General features: G+C 52.6%; 1 protein-coding gene across 1 annotated transcript in view; it reads right to left on the minus strand.

The window, feature by feature from the left end:
• The window catches only part of TTF2 (transcription termination factor 2), a 31,183-nt gene that overhangs the window by 5,394 nt on the left and 648 nt on the right, over positions 1–25,141 (minus strand). The window contains exons 2-17 of the mRNA XM_075197503.1: positions 23,053–23,108; positions 22,830–22,941; positions 15,947–16,030; positions 15,293–15,359; positions 11,347–12,519; positions 11,130–11,247; positions 10,313–10,501; positions 9,653–9,807; positions 6,945–7,026; positions 6,681–6,800; positions 4,784–4,934; positions 3,386–3,491; positions 2,002–2,183; positions 1,766–1,919; positions 1,493–1,584; positions 774–856 (exon numbers count right to left, since the gene is read on the minus strand). Coding sequence (XP_075053604.1) covers positions 774–856; positions 1,493–1,584; positions 1,766–1,919; positions 2,002–2,183; positions 3,386–3,491; positions 4,784–4,934; positions 6,681–6,800; positions 6,945–7,026; positions 9,653–9,807; positions 10,313–10,501; positions 11,130–11,247; positions 11,347–12,519; positions 15,293–15,359; positions 15,947–16,030; positions 22,830–22,941; positions 23,053–23,108 — 2,924 coding nt within the window. The remainder of the gene's footprint in view (positions 1–773; positions 857–1,492; positions 1,585–1,765; positions 1,920–2,001; positions 2,184–3,385; positions 3,492–4,783; positions 4,935–6,680; positions 6,801–6,944; positions 7,027–9,652; positions 9,808–10,312; positions 10,502–11,129; positions 11,248–11,346; positions 12,520–15,292; positions 15,360–15,946; positions 16,031–22,829; positions 22,942–23,052; positions 23,109–25,141) is intronic.

Here is a 25,141-nt window from a genome sequence, read left to right on the forward strand (position 1 = left end):
AGAGAGAGAGCGAGCACAGACAGAGAGAGAGCGAGCACAGACAGAGAGAGAGCGAGCACAGACAGAGAGAGAGCGAGCACAGACAGAGAGAGAGCGAGCACAGACAGAGAGAGAGCGTGCACAGACAGAGAGAGAGCGTGCACAGACAGAGAGAGAGCGAGCACAGACAGAGAGAGAGCGAGCACAGACAGAGAGAGAGCGTGCACAGACAGAGAGAGAGCGTGCACAGACAGAGAGAGAGCGTGCACAGACAGAGAGAGAGCGTGCACAGACAGAGAGAGAGCGAGCACAGACAGAGAGAGAGCGTGCACAGACAGAGAGAGCGTGCTCAGACAGAGAGAGCGTGCACAGACAGAGAGAGAGCGTGCACAGACAGAGAGAGAGCGTGCACAGACAGAGAGCGAGCACAGACAGAGAGAGAGCGAGCACAGACAGAGAGAGAGCGTGCACAGACAGAGAGAGAGCGAGCACAGACAGAGAGAGAGCGTGCACAGACAGAGAGAGAGCGTGCACAGACAGAGAGAGAGCGTGCTCAGACAGAGAGAGAGCGTGCACAGACAGAGAGAGAGCGTGCACAGACAGAGAGAGAGCGTGCACAGACAGAGAGAGAGCGTGCACAGACAGAGAGAGAGCGAGCACAGACAGAGAGAGAGCGAGCACAGACAGAGAGAGAGCGTGCACAGACAGAGAGAGAGCGTGCACAGACAGAGAGAGAGCGAGCACAGACAGAGTTTTTACTTATATTTCCATCACACACAAGTTTGCAGACATACCTCTTTCAAAGGGATTATCTGCACCCCCAGCCGATGTGTGTGATCCCCCCTCATGTCTCTTCAAATAATTCTGCAGAGTGGATCTGTGGAATTTGCAGAGGACGAGTTATTCACAGCCATAAGTTTCTGTAGACACCCGTCCCTCCCATTCTCCCGCACTCACCACTCCCGTCCCTCCCATTCTCCCACACCCACCACTCCCATTCTCCCGCACCCACCACTCCCGTCCCTCCCATTCTCCCGCACCCACCACTCCCGTCCCTCCCATTCTCCCGCACCTACCACTCCCGTCCCTCCCATTCTCACGCACCCACCAGTCCCGTCCCTCCCATTCTCCCGCACCCACCACTCCCATTCTCCCGCACACCCACCACTCCCGTCCCTCCCATTCTCCTGCACCCACCACTCCCGTCCCTCCCATTCTCCCGCACCCACCACTCCCGTCCCTCCCATTCTCCTGCACCCACCACTCCCGTCCCTCCCATTCTCCTGCACCCACCACCCCCGTCCCTCCCATTCTCCCGCACCCACCACTCCCGTCCCTCCCATTCTCTCGCACCCACCACTCCCATCCTCCCGTACCCACCACCCCTGTCCCTGCCGGCCATCAGACCCTTTTCCTACTGTCTCTCTATATGCAAAATATACCCAGCTCTGTATCCTGACAATCAGCAGCTTCTCTCTATATCCATAGCAGACATCACATACTGTTAACGCACCTGGATCTGGCAAATATCACGTCATACACGGCCTGTTCCTGCTCAGACAGCGTCAACTGGTGTAACACACAGCTCCTCTGGGGGAGAGCCACCTGCGTGACACAGGAACACGGGGTGTCAGGTGTATACATGTGTGTGTGTGCAGTGCCCTGATTTATATATGTATGTTCATCCCTTGATATACGTGTATACATACACTGCCCAGTATATTTGTAGGTGTGTGCATACTGACACACAGGGCACGGAGGCGAGGTCACACATTCATCTACTTACCAGGGGTTTCCCCGTATGATCCAGCTGGTCCTTGGTCCTCCGCAGCAGCAGACTCTTCGTCAGGATATTCAGCCGTTCTCCTCCTTTCCTGCTGCCGTTATCCACCTGATTCTTCCACAACTTAAACTCATCGAAAGGGGAGCAGCGCAGGAACCTGCAAGGAGACATGTTTTACCTCCAGTGAGGTCTAGGAAGGCAGATCAGGCTGTATACACCTAGCGCCCCTCGTATCTCACCGCAGGAGAGAGTACAGATCCAACAGGTTATTCTGGATGGGGGTCCCCGTCACCGCCCAACGTGCTCCGGCTCTCAGCTTACACACGGCAATGGAAGTCTGCACCTTCGGGTTCTTAATGTTGTGAGCCTCGTCCAGGATGATGCGAGCCCAAGCCATCCGCAGAAGAGGGGAGGGGGCAGACTTGTCCGGAAATAAAATGGGTCAAACTTCTACATAGATAATCCCCCGGCCCACATTTTCACACAGACCGCCCCCCGCTTCACGCATGCGCACAGACCGTCCCCTGCCTCACGCATGTGCACAGACCGTCCCCCACCACACGCGTGCGCATAGACCGCCCACGCACAGACCCTCCCCTGCCTCACGCATGCGCATCAACCATCCCCCACCTCACGCATGCGCACAGACCATCCTCCACCACACACGTGCGCATAGATCGTCCCCCGCCTCACGCACAGACCTTCCCCCTCCTCACGCACCCCCATCGACTATCCCCCGCCTCACGCACGCCCATCGACCATCCCCCGCCTCACGCACCCCCATAGACCATCCCCCGCCTCACGCATGCGCATCGACCATCCCCCGCCTCACGCATGCGCATCGACCATCCCCCGCCTCACGCATGCGCATCGACCATCCCCCGCCTCACACATGCGCATCGACCATCCCCTGCCTCACGCATCGACCATCCCCCACCTCACGCATGCGCATCGACCATCCCCCGCCTCACGCATGCGCATCGACCATCCCCCGCCTCACGCATGCGCACCGACCATCCCCCGCCTCACGCATGCGCATCGACCATCCCCCGCCTCACGCATCGACCATCCCCCGCCTCACGCATGCGCATCGACCATCCCCCGCCTCATGCATCGAACATCCCCTGCCTCACGCATGCGCATCGAACATCCCCCACCTCACGCATGCGCATCGACCATCCCCCACCTCACGCATCAACCATCCCCCACCTCACGCATCAACCATCCCCCACCTCACGCATGCGCATCAACCATCCCCCGCCTCACGCATGCGCATCAACCATCCCCCGCCTCACGCATGCGCATCAACCATCCCCCGCCTCACGCATCGACCACCCCCCGCCTCACACATCGACCATCCCCCGCCTCACGCATGCGCATCGACCATCCCCCGCCTTACGCATCGACCATCCCCCGCCTCACGCATTATACATCGTAAGCCGCAAGAATACCAGACTGAACCGCCAGCCCCTCTCCCCTCTGGTGGAGGTAACCAGCACAGACATCAAGCCCACCATACATAGACCATATCACTCGGGACACTAAGTCTTTGGAACAGTGGAAGGTTTGGACCCCACAGACACCTGGAGTCACATCTTCAGGTATGAACCCACTGCAACCTACCTCCAGGTCCTGATCCTTAGCTGGGACGTCTCCTTCCTCCTTCTTGGTAGGAATCTCTTTGGATACCAGGCCGTAGGTGGTGACAACGATGTCGTACTGCGCCAGCCTAGAAGCGAGAGAACCTCTCAGTCACATGCAGCGTGAACGTGGAACAGAACGATCAGTTTCAGCTACTTGTGTACATGACTTGTCCCTGTTCTGCATAGTACAGTGTAAGGACATCAGCTGGCTGGGAGCCACCATCAGGAAACGCAGTGGGCGGGACTGAGAGTTACATTGTTACTATAACAAACATTTTGTTTCCAATGTGTATTGTAATGTACATAACAGCATACACTGAAGCTGCTGGACAGACGGCACAGTAACCGGGTTCTATATTGTCCCAATATCAGAAATTGAATTTGGGGGGAGGGGGCAACGCACTAGTTTCTCTTTCAGCATCAGTCCATAATCAGGAGATTGATCATTGTCTTTCCAATTACATGGTTACAATATTGAAATATATTATTGCAATAAGTTTATCTCGGATTCCACAAGATTGTCCGTCTGACGGTTATTCTGTAGTCCAATAAGAGACGTAAAAGCGGATTCCACAGCAATCGTGTTTATCTGGGGTAACTGAGAACAATATATATATAATTATTGTAATGGAGTTGGATCAGCATCCAGCCTGGGACCTCACTGTACGTCAGATGTCACCACCGAGGGGGTAACTGGGGCAGGTTTATATTACTGTCTCCTCCCTCTCATTTACATACTGCAGCCACTGACATCTGCCAGGATCCCATCATCTGGGTGTGACAGGTCCGAGAACCGATCATCCATAATGATCCATCAGTATCTACACCCGTGATATAAAATAATCAGCTCCGTCTCTCCCCCGAATAAAGAGGAGACGTGGTTTATATTCGCTCTTCCTGTGCGGGTGAATTTCAGCTATTTGTAACGTCCCCGCACCCATCAGTGTTCCCTGGGTATCATCCAGCACATGAGGGCAAACGCCGTCACATAGAAGTGTTATAAATCAATGATATATACAGTAAAATACAAGGGACAGCCCAGGATATCTGGAACCACTCAGCTCTCGCAATATGACTCTGTATATCCCGAGTGTGCTGCCATTGGCTCAGACCCGAGGTGACAGGGGGAGGGGGGCGGGGCGGGGGTACTGATCCACCGTCCTGGACTATGTCTCCAGTTTCTACTCATTCCCTGTAGATTTTGGGGGACTTCTATCAGTATAATTTGCAGTGTTTGTAAACTTACTGTAGAGAATAAAATAAAATGGAAGCGTAAGAACGTTGGGCGCAGTTTGTGTGAACTATTACAATAGGGATATGTCGCGCCCCCCGGGATAAAACACAATCAGTAACAGCGCCAGCCTCCGGCAGTACTTACAATGAGCAGTTTCTTTCCCTGTTGGGGCCATGATACAGACAGACCCGTAATCTGCCGTCACACACTCTCCGCTCCACCTCCTTCTTCCAGTGGTGAACCAGCGAGGCCGGGCAGATGATCAGAGTCCCGCGGCCGACTGTCAGGGTGGAATCTGGAAGCGGAGGAGAAGGAAATCCAGTTACAACCTGAGCGTCAATCCGTGTCCGAGGTGTTAGATCACACACTCGGCCCATGATCCTCTGGGCGGGGGGAAGGCTGTAATATATATATTATATATGTATGTTTACGGCAGGTATGGAAAAAGTGCTACAAAGTAAGAATGCTTTCAGAAAAAGAAGTGTTAATAGTTTATTTTTGTCAATTAAGAAAAGGAAAGTGAATGAACAGAAGAGAAATCTAGATCAAGACATTATTTGGTGGGACCGCCCTTTGCCTTCAAAACAGCATTGATTCTTCTAGGTACACTTGCACACAGTTTTTGAAGTGAGATTGTTCCAAACATCTTGGAGAACTAACCACAGACCTTCTGTCTCTTCATGTAATCCCAGACAGACTGGATGATGTTTTTTTTTTTGGAGCCAATCAATCAGACGACTCCCACCTTGCAGGCAGGTATATTAGTCCGAGGGAATGTTTATATTTGGGAAATGCTCCCAGGGAGATGTTCAGCTGGTCTCTGGGGTGTAAATGGAGAGAGAAGGGTGGGCTCCATTTACAAAGCCTAGTCTGGGCCTTCTGAAGCCTGATCTTTGTTGTGAGAAAGAAGTGCTGGAGATTCTTGTGTTTTGTTTTAGTTTGCTAGTCAGGAGTGACTTGTATTTAGTTAGTGCTGGACAGACAAGGTGTTTATTTTGAAGTTTCCTTTAATTTTCTTGCTGAACAAAACTGGCTGAGTCCAGTTGTACCCAAAGTCTTGGACTTGTGTGACCTCTTGGCTGCTACACACTACCTACCATCTATGAATGACCTGCACTGACATTAGTGTAATTAGCTGTGTTTTGCCCTGTCATGCTATACATTGTAATAACGATTATTCTATGGAAGTGGAGAAGGCTGAAAGTGGAGTATAAAATGGTCAAATATTAAAGTAATGTAAAATCTCCCCCATATTTTTATACAAATCATTTCTAGGCTACTTATCTGTCCCTTTTTAGTTCCCAGAGTCTCCTAGAAATGTAGTTAAATTAGTCCTTATTATAAAATAAGTGCCGCTAAAATATCCTTAACGAAGAGATAAAAAAAGTAATTTCCACAGTGCAGCATCTGAGGTCTTAGTGGAGGTAACTGTCAATCATGTGCAGTTTTCTGTGATTGACAGTTCCCTCCTCTCAGACCACAGATGCTGCAGACTGATTAATTTTTCGCATTATTGCCATTGATTATAAACTGTGGTTCTCTGCAAATCATGAATCAACGGCAAATCCTGCGATACTGCAAGTAAACGTGGACATACAACAATATACACAGATAAACCAACATACTTAAAGATATCACAAAGTAAAGCAGAGACGTGTAATAAAGACTCCAAATGTCCTAAATAAAGTCTAATCTGAGTGTTCTCGGAGGAAAGGGAACGTTAATGGGGGGGGGGGGGTGGTCTTAATGTGACATATTCTTGTAGACATGGTACAAAACACATCAGTCAATGAATCAGAAACCTGTTGTGCAAAAGGTCTGCAGAGATGATCAAACAAGACGCTGTGATGCGGTGGTGCTCCAAATACGCAGGGGGCTCATCCACTTCCCAAACAGTATTTACTAATAAAAGTGCTAGCTCCTCAGGCAACACATCAAAGAGATACTATACCAGGAGAGCTAGAACGCATTAAAATCTAGTTTTTCCCCCAACTACGGGGGGAATTATGTTCAAGTAACGGAGAACAACCACATTCGTTACCTGTCTTGGAAATCCAGGACTCTAATTTCTTCCCCTCGTCCTTCTCCAACTTCTGCCCTCGTTTCTGAGCCATTATGAGGGCGATCATCGTCAGCGTCTTCCCCAGGCCCATATCATCAGCTGAAGATAGAACATGTACACACGGTTAAAGGGGAACGCCCGGCGCGCGCACACGCAGGGCCAGGGGAACACCCGGCACACGCAGCGCCAGGGGAACACCCGGCACACGCAGCGACAGGGGAGAACACTGATCCTGACACTTACCCAGAATACCCCCCTGTGGCTTCTGGTTCTCTCTCCATTGCAGCCAGGCCAGGGCCTGTTTCTGGTGCAGGAGCAGTGGGACCTGGAACACACAGAGGTCTGTAATGCAGCGAGTTCAATACAGATAAATAACAGGGAGTAAGGATTCTTGTTCAGTAACAGAGATTAGGCCAAGTTAACATAGAGGACAATTAGCTCAGGATATATCATCATTTAACAAGTAGGTCCTCACTAACCCAGCATGGAGTGCATGAGGGGGCAGCGGGAGAGACCAGCAGGGAGTGCGTGAGGGGGCAGCGGGAGAGACCAGCATGGAGTGCATGAGGGGGCAGCGGGAGAGACCAGCAGGGAGTGCGTGAGGGGGCAGCGGGAGAGACCAGCAGGGAGTGCGTGAGGGGGCAGCGGGAGAGACCAGCATGGAGTGCGTGAGGGGGCAGCGGGAGAGACCAGCAGGGAGTGCGTGAGGGGGCAGCGGGAGAGACCAGCATGGAGTGCATGAGGGGGCAGCGGGAGAGACCAGCATGGAGTGCATGAGGGGGCAGCGGGAGAGACCAGCAGGGAGTGCGTGAGGGGGCAGCGGGAGAGACCAGCAGAAGGTGCGTGAGGGGGCAGCGGGAGAGACCAGCAGGGAGTGCGTGAGGGGGCAGCGGGAGAGACCAGCAGGGAGTGCGTGAGGGGGCAGCGGGAGAGACCAGCAGGGAGTGCGTGAGGGGGCAGCGGGAGAGACCAGCATGGAGTGCGTGAGGTGTAGCGGGAGAGACCAGCAGGGAGTGCATGAGGGGGCAGCGGGAGAGACCAGCAGGGAGTGTGTGAGGGGGCAGCGGGAGAGACCAGCAGAAAGTGCGTGAGGGGGCAGCGGGAGAGACCAGCGTGGAGTGCGTGAGGGGGGCAACGGGATAGACCAGCGTGGAGTGCGTGAGGGGGGCAACGGGATAGACCAGCGTGGAGTGCGTGAGGGGGCAGCGGGAGAGACCAGCATGGAGTGCGTGAGGGGGGCAACAGGATAGACCAGCGTGGAGTGCGTGAGGGGGGCAATGGGATAGACCAGCGTGGAGTGCGTGAGGGGGGCAACGGGATAGACCAGCGTGGAGTGCGTGAGGGGGGCAACGGGATAGACCAGCGTGGAGTGCGTGAGGGGGCAGCGGGAGAGACCAGCGTGGAGTGCGTGAGAGGACACTATGAGAGACCAGCGTGGAGTGCGTGAGGGGGGCAGCGGGAGAGACCAGCGTGGAGTGCGTGAGGGGGGCAACGGGATAGACCAGCGTGGAGTGCGTGAGGGGGGCAACGGGAGAGACCAGCGTGGAGTGCGTGAGGGGGCAGCGGGAGAGACCAGCGTGGAGTGCGTGAGGGGGCAGCGGGAGAGACCAGCGTGGAGTGCGTGAGGGGGCAGCGGGAGAGACCAGCGTGGAGTGCGTGAGAGGACACTATGAGAGACCAGCGTGGAGTGCGTGAGGGGGGCAGCGGGAGAGACCAGCATGGAGTGCGTGAGGGGGGCAACGGGATAGACCAGCGTGGAGTGCGTGAGGGGGGCAACGGGAGAGACCAGCGTGGAGTGCGTGAGGGGGCAGCGGGAGAGACCAGCGTGGAGTGCGTGAGGGGGCAGCGGGAGAGACCAGCGTGGAGTGCGTGAGGGGGCAGCGGGAGAGACCAGCGTGGAGTGCGTGAGAGGACACTATGAGAGACCAGCGTGGAGTGCGTGAGGGGGCAGCGGGAGAGACCAGCATGGAGTGCGTGAGAGGACACTGAGAGACCAGCATGGAGTGCGTGAGGGGGGCAGCGGGAGAGACCAGCGTGGAGTGCGTGAGAGGGGCAGCGGGAGAGACCAGCGTGGAGTGCATGAGGGGGCAGCGGGAGAGACCAGCGTGGAGTGCGTGAGAGGGGCAGCGGGAGAGACCAGCGTGGAGTGCGTGAGAGGACACTATGAGAGACCAGCATGGAGTGTGTGAGGGGGCAGCGGGAGAGACCAGCATGGAGTGCGTGAGGGGGCAACGGGATAGACCAGCATGGAGTGCGTGAGGGGGGCAATGGGAGAGACCAGCGTGGAGTGCGTGAGGGGGCAGCGGGAGAGACCAGCGTGGAGTGCGTGAGGGGGAAGCGGGAGAGACCAGCGTGGAGTGCGTGAGGGGGGCAACGGGAGAGACCAGCGTGGAGTGCGTGAGGGGGCAGCGGGAGAGACCAGCGTGGAGTGCGTGAGGGGGCAACGGGATAGACCAGCATGGAGTGCGTGAGGGGGGCAATGGGAGAGACCAGCGTGGAGTGCGTGAGGGGGCAGCGGGAGAGACCAGCGTGGAGTGCGTGAGGGGGAAGCGGGAGAGACCAGCGTGGAGTGCGTGAGGGGGGCAACGGGAGAGACCAGCGTGGAGTGCGTGAGGGGGCAGCAGGAGAGACCAGCATGGAGTGCGTGAGGGGGGCAATGGGAGAGACCAGCGTGGAGTGCGTGAGGGGGCAGCGGGAGAGACCAGCGTGGAGTGCGTGAGGGGGCAACGGGATAGACCAGCGTGGAGCGCGTGAGGGGGCAACGGAATAGACCAGCGTGGAGTGCGTGAGAGGACACTATGAGAGACCAGCGTGGAGTGCGTGAGAGGACAATGTCACGGTGGACAAGGCAGCGCTAAGGGCAGTTGCACTTGGTCGCAGTCAGCCCAGAGCTCCGTGGATAAACAGTTTGACGATTGGCTGCTGAAGGTCAGAATGGCTTCACACAATACCTTTAATCCTGGTGGATCCTGAACGGTACTTTCAGGGCCAGGACAGGACTCCAGACTCTTGTGCAGGTGATCAATGGCCTCACTTGTTGCATTTCGAACAGCGAAGAGACGTTCCTCGGTCATCCGACCTCCATAGAGGCTCTGCCATTGAGGGGCTGTTGAGGGTTATGGGACATTTACGGATCACATTTATATCACGTGTAGCACAATGTTTTACCATCTTACAGTCTGCAGATAGATGGACAGACAACCATAGGTCAGGAGACACCTGCTGGTAAGATGAAGGTATTACACTGCATTATAACCATAGCTGTAATAAAAAGCCTCTCCCAGCACTGCATCTTCAATCAGTGGCAGAATTACTACTGCTGCAGGGTTGCAATGCCGAGTCACTATCCTAGGACGGGGCCAGTGGAGGGAGAAGACCAGCAGGCCGCATCCTCATCGGAGTTTGCCATGTGGCTCAGCCATGCCTTATAAATGTATGTTCAATATGAAAGGATCAGCGATAAAAGCCTGTAGTACATGTATGTTAATGCGCCATCACTGAAGCCTTCCATAATCCTATAATCTTTATATCAGAACATGAATGTAAATCACACTGATCATATCTGTGTAACATTATAGAACCAGTGATAATGATAAGGAGAAGCGTCTCACCTCCGTACAAGCTGCCGTAACTCTGACCGGAGCTCAGTGCCGGTCCGGACCCATGAATGCCGAGAGAACTCGGGGGGAGCTCATGAAAGGACAGCGGCTTAACACCCCGGGTTTCCTCCTCTGGGCCTGGTTTGCTGAATGGGTTCCTGGGTTCAGACTGTACCTTCTGTTTCCGCTCTTGGCTGCTCTCTGGAAGCGATAAGAGACGGGGGGACTCTTCATAACCAACCAGTTCTCTCTCTTGCTGGGTGGGTCTTTATCTAGTTGTCAAAGCCCCTCCTCTGTCACCTTCCCATTCATTTCAAAAAGTTCACAGGGAAATAGCTCTGACAACCCTGAATAAAAGGTCCATCCAAGCAAGAATGGGAACAGAAGGTGCAAAGAGCGCTTACAGTTTTACTTTAGTCCCCCCCCCCCCACCAGAAACAAACGCTTTTAAACCACCCCCACATTTCCCATCACTAAATAAACTCTGGCGCCCGCGTCTAAGAAAACAAACACAAGTATAAATATTGCGCTGTTTGTAAAACACTTTGTGTCATTTCTGTGCGTTTTGTGTCCCTCAATATTACCAGATAATCACATTACTTATAGCTAAATATATTTACTTTGCTTAACAACTAAAAAGAAATATAAAATAAGACAAAAAACAAACATATTAATTGGCAAAAAGACAAGAAAAGTAGAGCGACAAATCAAAGTAAATAAAAACCCCCTTACAATATTAAAACCACCTCAGACATTGGAGGACAGGTGCACAGTCTGTAGTGGGGCAGAATAGGAGTAACACGGGGCACAATACTGCTCCCACTCTCACCTTGATCCTCCTTGGAAAGCGAGAGAGACCCCAGAGCATCTTCCAGATCCTGGACCTGCTTCAGGAGCCTTTCTCCACCGTCCGGCAGCGCCTTCAGATTCACCGATGCCAAAGTGGTCTATAACATACATGGGAGGGGCGGGGGGTAAATAACGGCACACTGGGGGTAGATATAGAGGCTGATGTTGGTACATCTTTATTATCGTGCTGTCTATACCTTCTTCTGCTGGAGCTGTGCAGAGAGCAACGAGTGTAGGGCGGCCGAGTTCTGAGTCTCTGGCGATGGGCTGAATCCTGGGAAGGAGGTGATTGTCCTCTGCGTCCCTCCTCCCGATGACCTCAGTGTGGTCACCTTTTCCTTCCCAGACTGAGAGCCAACAAACACAACATCATCCTCATCGTCCTTCTCCTTACGGATGGGTTCCTGCACCGCGTCCTTCCCGTCATCAGAACAGTGTCTGGAAACTCTCCCCCCATCACTGCTGACCACTGGAGGTTGGGACACTTTGTCAGATAACTGAGAAATAATATTTTGTGTAAGTTTTGTTTCCACAACTCCAGATCCTCTACTACAATCAGAGGACCTCAGCAAATTTGAAGGATCGCCATGTTTATAATCTATGTTTTTATTTCCTAGTTCCTTGCTATGAGCCCCTGTGACTCGTTGCTTGTGAACGCTGTCTCCTGCCAGATCTGGAAGCTTCTTCTTGACCTGCAGCCCAGGAGGAAGGTTCTTCTCTCTCCATCCTTTGAAAGAAACTTGCTCATCCCTGGTGCTCTCATCGTTCTGCTCCCTCTCTTGCTCTGTCCTCCTTACTTCAGAGCTCTGCTTTCCCTCTTTAGGTTTCCTCTGTACTATACCCTGGGTCCCCTCCTGACCAGACTCTCGTCCCACCACAGACTTCTCCTCACTGTTCTTGTTCCTATGATGACCTGACTTTTTCTCCTCACTGCTCGCCTTCCTATCCTGGTCAGACTTCTCCTCCTCGCTCTTCTTAATTCCATTATTGAGGACGTTCATCTCCTTGTGTCGGTGTCTCATCTCCTCACTGCTCGCCTTCCTGTCCTGGTCAGACTTCTCCTCCTCGCTCTTCTTAATTCCATTATTGAGGACGTTCATCTCCTTGTGTCTGTGTCTCATCTCCTCACTGCTCGCCTTCCTGTTCTGGTCAGACTTCTCCTCCTCGCTCTTCTTAATTCCATTATTGAGGTCGTTCATCCCCTTATGTCGGTGTCTCATCTCCTCACTGCTCGTCTTTCCATCTACGTTGACCTGTTTCCATACAGCAGCCTTAAGTTCCTCATTGATGACTTTAAAGGGATTTCTCTGAGGTTTTTCCACATTCTCCAAGAGGAGCTCGTCCCTTGGAACTGGTTTGTGCTTTGTTTCCTGTGAAAAGAAATAGAAGATTGAATCAGCGAACAGACCGCGCTATCGGCAGGTCAGAAGATGATTTACAAGATTCATTCTCATCTACACGAAATGATGTTGAGCAGGTAAGTAAGTAACCTGTATGTGCAATAAGGTCTCCATACCACGAGGAGAGATTGTAGCATTGAATGTGTTAGAATTATAATTACGCCTTTGTAAAGGCCGTAAGACAGACAGAACTTTCACTGATAACAGTTAAATGACGTCTGTTTTCTGGAATACGTTTTAATTGAACTCCTTGAAGTCTGTGGGGGGGGGGGGTGGGGGCTGCTGGTTATGTTTCAGCTAACCTTGGGCACTGTGTAATCCCCAATATCTGTGCACGCTCCTAGTCCCACCGTGAACTGTCCCCTCCACCTCATATCCACATATCTCCTCTACCCTCCCTCTCTCCTGTGCACCTGGAACACCAGATCTGGTTGTAACAAACTCTCATACATGCAGGATGTATTAATTTCTGAATCCCACGACCTCCTGTCTATTACAGAACCCTGGCTCCGCTCCTCTGACACTACATCCCCTGCAGCCCTCTTTTGTAGGGGGCTCTCCCTAGGCCATACACTCTCCCAGTACCCTCCATCTCTTCCTGTTATATTGCACACTATCCATCTATTTTATTCTCTCCACCTTCGTGATGCTGTCATGTATCGCCCCCAGGTCCAGTTTCCAAATTCCTTGACAACTTTGTGGCCTGGCTCCCTTATTTCCTTCTTATTCTCATACTAGGCGATTTCAACAGTCCCATCGACAATCCCACGACCTTTCTGCCTCATCTCCCACCTACTGTGATGGGCACGTCCTGGTTCTATTCTCCCAATTCTGCTCCAAGTCTAGTCTCTCCCACTAGTTTCTTCCCAGACACAGAGTGACACCCAAAATACGCTCAACAGCATCCAATTCTCATTTTCACTAAAGACAACGCCTCTCTCTATGTCTGCATTGTTCTGTCCTAATCAGGCTGCCGCTTTCTACAACAAAACACTCACTTCAGCCGTAGACACTGCAGCTCCAGCTACTACATATAATCTCCGACGATCCAAACCCCAACCATGGCACAGAGATCGCTACCTCTGCTCCAGCACATCAGAGGAAATATTGTTCCTCTCCAGATTTCCTGCACTATTCATTCATCCCTTTCTGCCCTTTCACTTGAACATACTTCACTTCTCCAATAGTCTTTAGACCCCACAGGTCTCTGCCCTCCATCTCCTGCACTCCCTTAGATCAGTAATGAGGATGAAGTCTTTGCATTCATCTCACCCTACTACCTGCCCCCTCGACCCTATTCCCCCACCAACCTCTCAGCGTCTCCTCACACCTCTTAGACTGCAAGCTCATGTGGTTGGGGCCACCGTTACCTTCTGCCTCATGTCATCGTATGTAATCTGTTTGTATCATGATCCCCTCACTGTACAACACTGCATAATATGTCAGCGCTTTATAAGTAAAGAATAATACGCAGTGTGCTGATCAAGTGCTAAAGTTGCTGATAGATTCAATTGTAAATCATTTTTGATATTGTAAAAGTAGAATAAAAAATGTAATGAGCATGTAAACCCTGTCCAAGCACAAGTGGACGTCAGTTCAACATATGTGTAAATCAAAATATGATGTCTGTTCTGTGTGCGCACAGTGCGACCCTTGAGGTATTGTTAGAATATGTCAGTTTCTTATAAAAGATCCAACCATAACTCTTATCCATTCTCTCACCATCCCACCTCCTGCTACCTGGCATTCCCTGTACCCATCTGTACCCCAATCCATCCTATATGCTGCAGCAAGACGGATCATCCTCTCTCTCTGCTCCACAAATCCCTACACTGGCTCCGTGTCCTCCAGCATCCAATTCAAATGACCCACAAAGGGGTACGTAGTACCGGTCCGTTGGCACATCGCTTAGAACTGAATCGCCCCTATGACTTGTACGTTGTTCTGCTCATCTTGGAGCAATAAAGCTCATTAACCAGAGATTTCCTAAGGGCCAGCTTAGTGCATAATAACATTATTAAGCTGCAGAATAGATTACAGTATGAGGCTCCGGGAGAGAACATGGATCAGAAGGAGCAGCCATAGCCCATTTCTTGCAGCAGAATTACTCAGATTGATCTTATAAAGACACATGTGGATACTAGGTGAGAAGATGCTTAATCCTGGGTAAGGACACCGCTCCATCCGTTCTCAGTCCCTGCTCCGCTCCTCTAGTCTATGTCATCAGACCTGTGTCCAGCTGGGTTGGTGCTCCGTCTAATGTACAGTGTGGTGTATATCTCACCTCCTTGGCCCCGTCATCGGCTCTCAGGGTCCCTCACGTTATCCTGGGGCCTCTCCTGTTCCCTCAGCGTTGTATAGTATTATATCCCTTGTGTTATTGACAGACTATGATCTCTACAGCCAGGGCCCATCTGTGTGGGGTCTGCATGTTCCCCCGTGTGGGTTTCCTCCCACAGTACAATAAATACTGATAGGAGACTTGGCTTCTGACAAAACTGCTGTGTGTGTGTAGAACGGAATTTAGATTGCAAGCTCCTCTGGGGCAGGGACTGATAATGATTATATATTCTCTGTGATTGGCATTATATAAATAATAATAGACCGGTGTCTCTTACAAGTGATGCGTTTTGATGCCATCAGGTGTAATATTATGTAGAGGATATTGGGAGGCTCCTGGGTGTATGTGACCAGGACACTCGTGGTCGCACTCTGTACCTTGCATGCAGTGTGAGCGGATTACCTGCCAGGGGACGCTCCCGCAGTACTTCTTCCCGTCGCTCTTACTCTTCACACAGCGATAATACAACCTGAGAAGACATCACAGCAGTGACAGCGGTGTCCCCTGGTGTCTCCAGTAATCCCCCCTCCCAGGTCTATAGCCAAAAACACAGCAAGTCCTGATAATACCATCACGGTGTATCCTTTATTTCTGTACCGCAATACACGGAAATATCCAACACGGCCTCTGCTTTACATTTACACACTGACCAGGCTATAAAACATACTACATACAGAGACAGACATACTACATACATACTACATACAGAGACAGACATACTACATACATACTACATACAGAGACAGACATACTACATACATACTACATACAGAGACAGACATACTACATACAGAGACAGACATACTACATACATACTACATACAGAGACAGACATACTACATACATACTACATACAGAGACAGACATACTACATACATACTACATACAGAGACAGACATACTACATACATACTACATACAGAGACAGACATACTACATACATACTACATACAGAGACAGACATACTACATACATACTACATACAGAGACAGACATACTACATACATACTACATACAGAGACAGACATACTACATACAGACAGACTGACGACCTCACCTGTAACCCCCCTTGTCCTGTTTCACCAGCGCCTGCAGATCCACCAGGTAATCCTCGTGCAGCAGACAGTAGGACGGGGGGAGACTAGAAGCAGAAACAAGGAGGAGGTGACACAGACACCATCACCTGAGAGATCTCATCCCAGAACCCAGCATGTAACATGGGTGAGCAGTGAGGACAGATCACAGCCTCTCCGTGGTCTGTAAGGTCCACCAGCAATCTGCTCCCCGACTGTTATTGTGGGTCAGAGACTGGCTGGGAAGAGCGTATCGTACATTTATACCACCCGGTACAGTCCTAATCGTATGAGTGATCTGTCCAATGTACACTGGACACAGAGCAGTCCCAACATTCATCCTCCGCATGTGAGACACAGAGCAGTCCCAACAATCATCCCCCGCCTGCGAAACACAGAGCAGTCCCAACATTCATCCCCTGCCTGTGAGACACAGAGCAGTCCCAACATTCATCCCCCACCTGTGAGACACAGAGCAGTCCCAACATTCATCCTCCACCTGTGAGACACAGAGCAGTCCCAACATTCATCCCCCACCTGTGAGACACAGAGCAGTCCCAACATTCATCCCCCACCTGTGAGACACAGAGCAGTCCCAACATTCATCCCCCACCTGTGAGACACAGAGCAGTCCCAACATTCATCCTCCACCTGTGAGACACAGAGCAGTCCCAACATTCATCCCCCACCTGTGAGACACAGAGCAGTCCCAACATTCATCCCCCACCTGTGAGACACAGAGCAGTCCCAACATTCATCCCCCACCTGTGAGACACAGAGCAGTCCCAACATTCATCCCCCACCTGTGAGACACAGAGCAGTCCCAACATTCATCCCCCACCTGTGAGACACAGAGCAGTCCCAACATTCATCCCCTGCCTGTGAGACACAGAGCAGTCCCAACATTCATCCTCCACCTGTGAGACACAGAGCAGTCCCAACATTCATCCCCCACCTGTGAGACACAGAGCAGTCCCAACATTCATCCCCCACCTGTGAGACACAGAGCAGTCCCAACATTCATCCCCCGCCTGTGAGACACAGAGCAGTCCCAACATTCATCCCCCGCCTGCGAGACACAGAGCAGTCCCAACATTCATCCCCCGCCTGCGAGACACAGAGCAGTCCCAACATTCATCCCCCGCCTGCGAGACACAGAGCAGTCCCAACATTCATCCCCCGCCTGTGAGACACAGAGCAGTCCCAACATTCATCCCCTGCCTGTGAGACACAGAGCAGTCCCAACATTCATCCCCCACCTGTGAGACACAGAGCAGTCCCAACATTCATCCCCTGCCTGTGAGACAGAGAGCAGTCCCAACATTCATCCCCCGCCTGTGAGACACAGAGCAGTCCCAACAATCATCCCCCACCTGTGAGACACAGAGCAGTCCCAACATTCATCCCCTGCCTGTGAGACACAGAGCAGTCCCAACATTCATCCCCCGCCTGTGAGACACAGAGCAGTCCCAACAATCATCCCCCACCTGTGAGACACAGAGCAGTCCCAACATTCATCCCCCGCCTGTGAGACACAGAGCAGTCCCAACAATCATCCCCCACCTGTGAGACACAGAGCAGTCCCAACAATCATCCCCCACCTGTGAGACACAGAGCAGTCCCAACATTCATCCCCCACCTGTGAGACACAGAGCAGTCCCAACATTCATCCCCCGCCTGCGAGACACAGAGCAGTCCCAACATTCATCCCCCACCTGTGAGACACAGAGCAGTCCCAACATTCATCCCCTGCCTGTGAGACACAGAGCAGTCCCAACATTCATCCCCCACCTGTGAGACACAGAGCAGTCCCAACATTCATCCCCTGCCTGTGAGACAGAGAGCAGTCCCAACATTCATCCCCCGCCTGTGAGACACAGAGCAGTCCCAACAATCATCCCCCACCTGTGAGACACAGAGCAGTCCCAACATTCATCCCCTGCCTGTGAGACACAGAGCAGTCCCAACATTCATCCCCCGCCTGTGAGACACAGAGCAGTCCCAACAATCATCCCCCACCTGTGAGACACAGAGCAGTCCCAACATTCATCCCCCGCCTGTGAGACACAGAGCAGTCCCAACAATCATCCCCCACCTGTGAGACACAGAGCAGTCCCAACAATCATCCCCCACCTGTGAGACACAGAGCAGTCCCAACATTCATCCCCCACCTGTGAGACACAGAGCAGTCCCAACATTCATCCCCCGCCTGCGAGACACAGAGCAGTCCCAACAATCATCCCCCACCTGTGAGACACAGAGCAGTCCCAACATTCATCCCCCACCTGTGAGACACAGAGCAGTCCCAACATTCATCCCCTGCCTGTGAGACACAGAGCAGTCCCAACAATCATCCCCCGCCTGTGAGACACAGAGCAGTCCCAACATTCATCCCCCGCCTGCGAGACACAGAGCAGTCCCAACATTCATCCCCCGCCTGTGAGACACAGAGCAGTCCCAACAATCATCCCCCGCCTGCGAGACACAGAGCAGTCCCAACATTCATCCCCCACCTGTGAGACACAGAGCAGTCCCAACATTCATCCCCCGCCTGTGAGACACAGAGCAGTCCCAACAATCATCCCCCACCTGTGAGACACAGAGCAGTCCCAACATTCATCCCCCACCTGCGAGACACAGAGCAGTCCCAACATTCATCCCCCACCTGCGAGACACAGAGCAGTCCCAACATTCATCCCCCGCCTGTGAGACACAGAGCAGTCCCAACATTCATCCCCCGCCTGTGAGACACAGAGCAGTCCCAACATTCATCCCCCGCCTGTGAGACACAGAGCAGTCCCAACATTCATCCCCCACCTGCGAGACACAGAGCAGTCCCAACATTCATCCCCCACCTGCGAGACACAGAGCAGTCCCAACATTCATCCCCTGCCTGTGAGACACAGAGCAGTCCCAACATTCATCCCCCGCCTGTGAGACACAGAGCAGTCCCAACATTCATCCCCCACCTGCGAGACACAGAGCAGTCCCAACATTCATCCCCCACCTGTGAGACACAGAGCAGTCCCAAAATTCATCCCCCACCTGCGAGACACAGAGCAGTCCCAACATTCATCCCCTGCCTGTGAGACACAGAGCAGTCCCAACATTCATCCCCCACCTGCGAGACACAGAGCAGTCCCAACATTCATCCCCCACCTGCGAGACACAGAGCAGTCCCAACATTCATCCCCCACCTGCGAGACACAGAGCAGTCCCAACATTCATCCCCCACCTGCGAGACACAGAGCAGTCCCAACATTCATCCCCCGCCTGTGAGACACAGAGCAGTCCCAACATTCATCCCCTGCCTGTGAGACACAGAGCAGTCCCAACATTCATCCCCCGCCTGCGAGACACAGAGCAGTCCCAACATTCATCCCCCACCTGCGAGACACAGAGCAGTCCCAACATTCATCCCCCGCCTGTGAGACACAGAGCAGTCCCAACATTCATCCCCCACCTGCGAGACACAGAGCAGTCCCAACATTCATCCCCCACCTGCGAGACACAGAGCAGTCCCAACATTCATCCCCCACCTGCGAGACACAGAGCAGTCCCAACATTCATCCCCCGCCTGCGAGACACAGAGCAGTCCCAACATTCATCCCCTGCCCGTGAGACACAGAGCAGTCCCAACATTCATCCCCTGCCCGTGAGACACAGAGCAGTCCCAACATTCATCCCCCGCCTGTGAGACACAGAGCAGTCCCAACATTCATCCCCCACCTGTGAGACACAGAGCAGTCCCAACATTCATCCCCCACCTGTGAGACACAGAGCAGTCCCAACATTCATCCCCCGCCTGTGAGACACAGAGCAGTCCCAACATTCATCCCCCACCTGTGAGACACAGAGCAGTCCCAACATTCATCCCCCGCCTGTGAGACACAGAGCAGTCCCAACATTCATCCCCCGCCTGCGAGACACAGAGCAGTCCCAACATTCATCCCCCGCCTGCGAGACACAGAGCAGTCCCAACATTCATCCCCCGCCTGTGAGACACAGAGCAGTCCCAACATTAGACCCCCGCCTGCGAGACACAGAGCAGTCCCAACATTCATCCCCCACCTGCGAGACACAGAGCAGTCCCAACATTCATCCCCCACCTGCGAGACACAGAGCAGTCCCAACATTCATCCCCCGCCTGTGAGACACAGAGCAGTCCCAACATTAGACCCCCGCCTGCGAGACACAGAGCAGTCCCAACATTCATCCCCCACCTGTGAGACACAGAGCAGTCCCAACATTAGACCCCCGCCTGCGAGACACAGAGCAGTCCCAACATTCATCCCCCGCCTGTGAGACACAGAGCAGTCCCAACATTCATCCCCCGCCTGTGAGACACAGAGCAGTCCCAACATTCATCCCCTGCCTGTGAGACACAGAGCAGTCCCAACATTCATCCCCCACCTGTGAGACACAGAGCAGTCCCAACATTCATCCCCCACCTGTGAGACACAGAGCAGTCCCAACATTAGACCCCCGCCTGCGAGACACAGAGCAGTCCCAACATTCATCCCCCACCTGTGAGACACAGAGCAGTCCCAACATTCATCCCCCGCCTGCGAGACACAGAGCAGTCCCAACATTCATCCCCCACCTGCGAGACACAGAGCAGTCCCAACATTCATCCCCCGCCTGCGAGACACAGAGCAGTCCCAACATTCATCCCCCGCCTGCGAGACACAGAGCAGTCCCAACATTCATCCCCCGCCTGCGAGACACAGAGCAGTCCCAACATTCATCCCTCGCCTGTGAGACACAGAGCAGTCCCAACATTCATCCCCCGCCTGCGAAACACAGAGCAGTCCCAACATTCATCCCCCGCCTGTGAGACACAGAGCAGTCCCAACATTCATCCCCTGCCCGTGAGACACAGAGCAGTCCCAACATTCATCCCCTGCCTGTGAGACACAGAGCAGTCCCAACATTCATCCCCCACCTGTGAGACACAGAGCAGTCCCAACATTCATCCCCCGCCTGCGAGACACAGAGCAGTCCCAACATTCATCCCCCGCCTGTGAGACACAGAGCAGTCCCAACATTCATCCCCCGCCTGTGAGACACAGAGCAGTCCCAACATTCATCCCCCGCCTGTGAGACACAGAGCAGTCCCAACATTCATCCCCCGCCTGCGAGACACAGAGCAGTCCCAACATTCATCCCCCACCTGTGAGACACAGAGCAGTCCCAACATTCATCCCCTGCCTGTGAGACACAGAGCAGTCCCAACATTCATCCCCCGCCTGTGAGACACAGAGCAGTCCCAACATTCATCCCCCGCCTGTGAGACACAGAGCAGTCCCAACATTCATCCCCCGCCTGTGAGACACAGAGCAGTCCCAACATTCATCCCCCGCCTGTGAGACACAGAGCAGTCCCAACATTCATCCCCCGCCTGTGAGACACAGAGCAGTCCCAACATTCATCCCCTGCCTGTGAGACACAGAGCAGTCCCAACATTCATCCCCCACCTGTGAGACACAGAGCAGTCCCAACAATCATCCCCCACCTGTGAGACACAGAGCAGTCCCAACATTCATCCCCCGCCTGTGAGACACAGAGCAGTCCCAACATTCATCCCCCACCTGTGAGACACAGAGCAGTCCCAACATTCATCCCCCGCCTGTGAGACACAGAGCAGTCCCAACATTCATCCCCCACCTGTGAGACACAGAGCAGTCCCAACATTCATCCCCCGCCTGTGAGACACAGAGCAGTCCCAACATTCATCCCCCGCCTGTGAGACACAGAGCAGTCCCAACAATCATCCCCCGCCTGTGAGACACAGAGCAGTCCCAACATTCATCCCCTGCCTGTGAGACACAGAGCAGTCCCAACATTCATCCCCCGCCTGCGAGACACAGAGCAGTCCCAACATTCATCCCCCACCTGCGAGACACAGAGCAGTCCCAACATTCATCCCCCACCTGTGAGACACAGAGCAGTCCCAACATTCATCCCCCGCCTGCGAGACACAGAGCAGTCCCAACATTCATCCCCCGCCTGCGAGACACAGAGCAGTCCCAACATTCATCCCCCGCCTGTGAGACACAGAGCAGTCCCAACATTCATCCCCCGCCTGTGAGACACAGAGCAGTCCCAACATTCATCCCCCGCCTGCGAGACACAGAGCAGTCCCAACATTCATCCCCCGCCTGTGAGACACAGAGCAGTCCCAACATTCATCCCCCGCCTGCGAGACACAGAGCAGTCCCAACATTCATCCCCCGCCTGTGAGACACAGAGCAGTCCCAACATTCATCCCCCGCCTGCGAGACACAGAGCAGTCCCAACATTCATCCCCCGCCTGTGAGACACAGAGCAGTCCCAACATTCATCCCCCACCTGTGAGACACAGAGCAGTCCCAACATTCATCCCCTGCCTGTGAGACACAGAGCAGTCCCAACATTCATCCCCCGCCTGTGAGACACAGAGCAGTCCCAACATTCATCCCCCACCTGTGAGACACAGAGCAGTCCCAACATTAGACCCCCGCCTGCGAGACACAGAGCAGTCCCAACATTCATCCCCCGCCTGCGAGACACAGAGCAGTCCCAACATTCATCCCCCGCCTGTGAGACACAGAGCAGTCCCAACATTCATCCCCCGCCTGCGAGACACAGAGCAGTCCCAACATTCATCCCCCGCCTGTGAGACACAGAGCAGTCCCAACATTCATCCCCCGCCTGCGAGACACAGAGCAGTCCCAACATTCATCCCCCGCCTGTGAGACACAGAGCAGTCCCAACAATCATCCCCCGCCTGCGAGACACAGAGCAGTCCCAACATTCATCCCCCACCTGTGAGACACAGAGCAGTCCCAACATTCATCCCCCACACACGGAGATAAGGATACATACTCTACAGGCTGGGTATACGGACACGGAGTGCTGCGATTGGCTGAACAGATGTAGAAACTCTTCCCCTTGTTGGGCCCATCCCGCGTTCCAGTCTTTAAGATACAAAGACATCCTGGGAGAGGGAAATGACACAACTCCGGCTTATTATCATATGTCCCTGCATATTATAGCTGCACGTACATACATGAACATCTCATATGACCCATACATACAGGGCACTTACCATGATCTGTGCAGCGGACTTTCTCCATCATATAATATGGGGGATTCAGGAACACACTGTGGGGGAGAGAAAACAGAATTAGACTCTGCAGTAACTTAGTAACGTGTGCAGTAATACCAGCGATGCTGACGTGGCTGAAATTCCACAGGGGAGGGAGGTGAACCCCAACGTGTGGAGTCAGGGTACCAGAACCTGTCCTCTCTAAAGCTGCACTGACAGAGACTAGAACATACAACACATATATATATATATATATATATATATATATATATATATATATATATATATATATATATATACGGCCTATTATTGTGGAATTCCCCATCATGCCGCCAAAATAGGTCCACAAGACCTGTGAAGGTGTCCTGTGGTATCTGGCACCAAGATGTTAGCAGCAGATCCTTTAAGTCCTGTAAGATGTGAGGTGGGACCTCCATGGCTCGTTCCTGTTTCTCCAGCACATCCCACAGATGGTGACCGGATTGTGATCTGGGGAATTTGGAGGACAAGTCAACACCTTGAACTCTGTCATGTTCCTCAAACCATTCCTGAACAAGTTTTGCAGTGTGGCAGGGAGCATTATCCTGCTGAAAGAGGTCACTGCCATCAGGGAATACCGCTGCCATGAAGGGGTGTACTTGATCTGCAGCAATGTTTAGGTAAGTGGTACGTGTCAGAGTAACATCTACATGAATGTCAGGACCCAAAGCTTCCCAGCAGAACATTACCCAGAGCATCACACTGCCTCAGTCGGCTGCCTTCTTCCCATAGTGCATCCTGGTGCCATCTCTTCCCCAGGTAAACAACTCACGTCTACCCAGCCATCCACATGATGTAAAAGAAAACGGGATTCCTCAGTCCACCTTCTTCCATTGCTCCATGGGCGAGATCTGGTGCTCACATGCCCATTGTAGGCACTTTCAGTGGTGGACAGGTGTCAGCATCGACATCCTGACCGATGTGTTGCTACGCCACCCATACGCATCAAGCTGCGATGCTCTGTGTGTTCTGACACCGTTCTATCATAACCAGCATTAACTATTTCAGCAGTTTGTGCTACAGGAGCTCTTCTGTGGGATTGGACCAGACGGGCTTCACTCCCCACACACATCAATGAGCCTTGGGCGCCCATGACCCTGTCTCTGGTTCACCAGTTGTCCTTCCTTGGACCACGTTTGGTAGATACTAACCACTGCATACAGGGAACACCCCACAAGACCGGCCGTGTTGGAGATGCTCTGACCCAGTCTAATCATCATAATTTGGCCCTTGTCAAAGTCGCTCAGATCCTTACACTTGACCATATTTCCTGCTTCCAACATATCAATATCAAGAACTGACTGATCACTTGCTGCCTAATATATCCCACCCCTGACAGGTACCATTGTAACCTGATAATCAATGTTATTCACTTCACTTGACAGTGGTTACTGATCAGTGTATATACAAAACTATATATAATGATAATAATGGGGGAAATGTTGTCAGAGTGTAAGCTCCTGGGTCTAGTCTCACATGCTCTATATATAATGACATTAATGGGGGGACAGGCTGTCAGCGTGTAAGCTCCTGGGTCTAGTGTCACACTCCATATGTACTATATATAGAGTGTAAGCTCCTGGGTCTAGTGTCACACTCCATATGTACTATATATAGAGTGTAAGCTCCTGGGTCTAGTTTTACATGCTCTATATGTACTATATATAGAGTGTAAGCTCCTGGGTCTAGTCTCACATGCTCTATATGTACTATATATAGAGTGTAAGCTCCTGTGTCTAGTGTCACATGCTCTATATGTACTATATATAGAGTGTAAGCTCCTCGGTCTAGTGTCACACACTATATGTACTATATATGGAGTGTAAGCTCCTGGGTCTAGTGTCACATGCTCTATATGTACTTTATAGGGAGTGTAAGCTCCTGGGTCTAGTGTCACATGCTCTATATGTACTTTATAGGGAGTGTAAGCTCCTGGGTCTAGTGTCACATGCTCTATATGTACTATATATAGAGTGTAAGCTCCTGGGTTTAGTCTCACATGCTCTATATATAGAGTGTAAGCTCCTGGGTCTAGTGTCACATGCTCTAT

This window comes from Mixophyes fleayi, chromosome 2, assembly GCF_038048845.1.
Source record: "Mixophyes fleayi isolate aMixFle1 chromosome 2, aMixFle1.hap1, whole genome shotgun sequence".
Classification (NCBI taxonomy): domain Eukaryota; kingdom Metazoa; phylum Chordata; class Amphibia; order Anura; family Limnodynastidae; genus Mixophyes; species Mixophyes fleayi.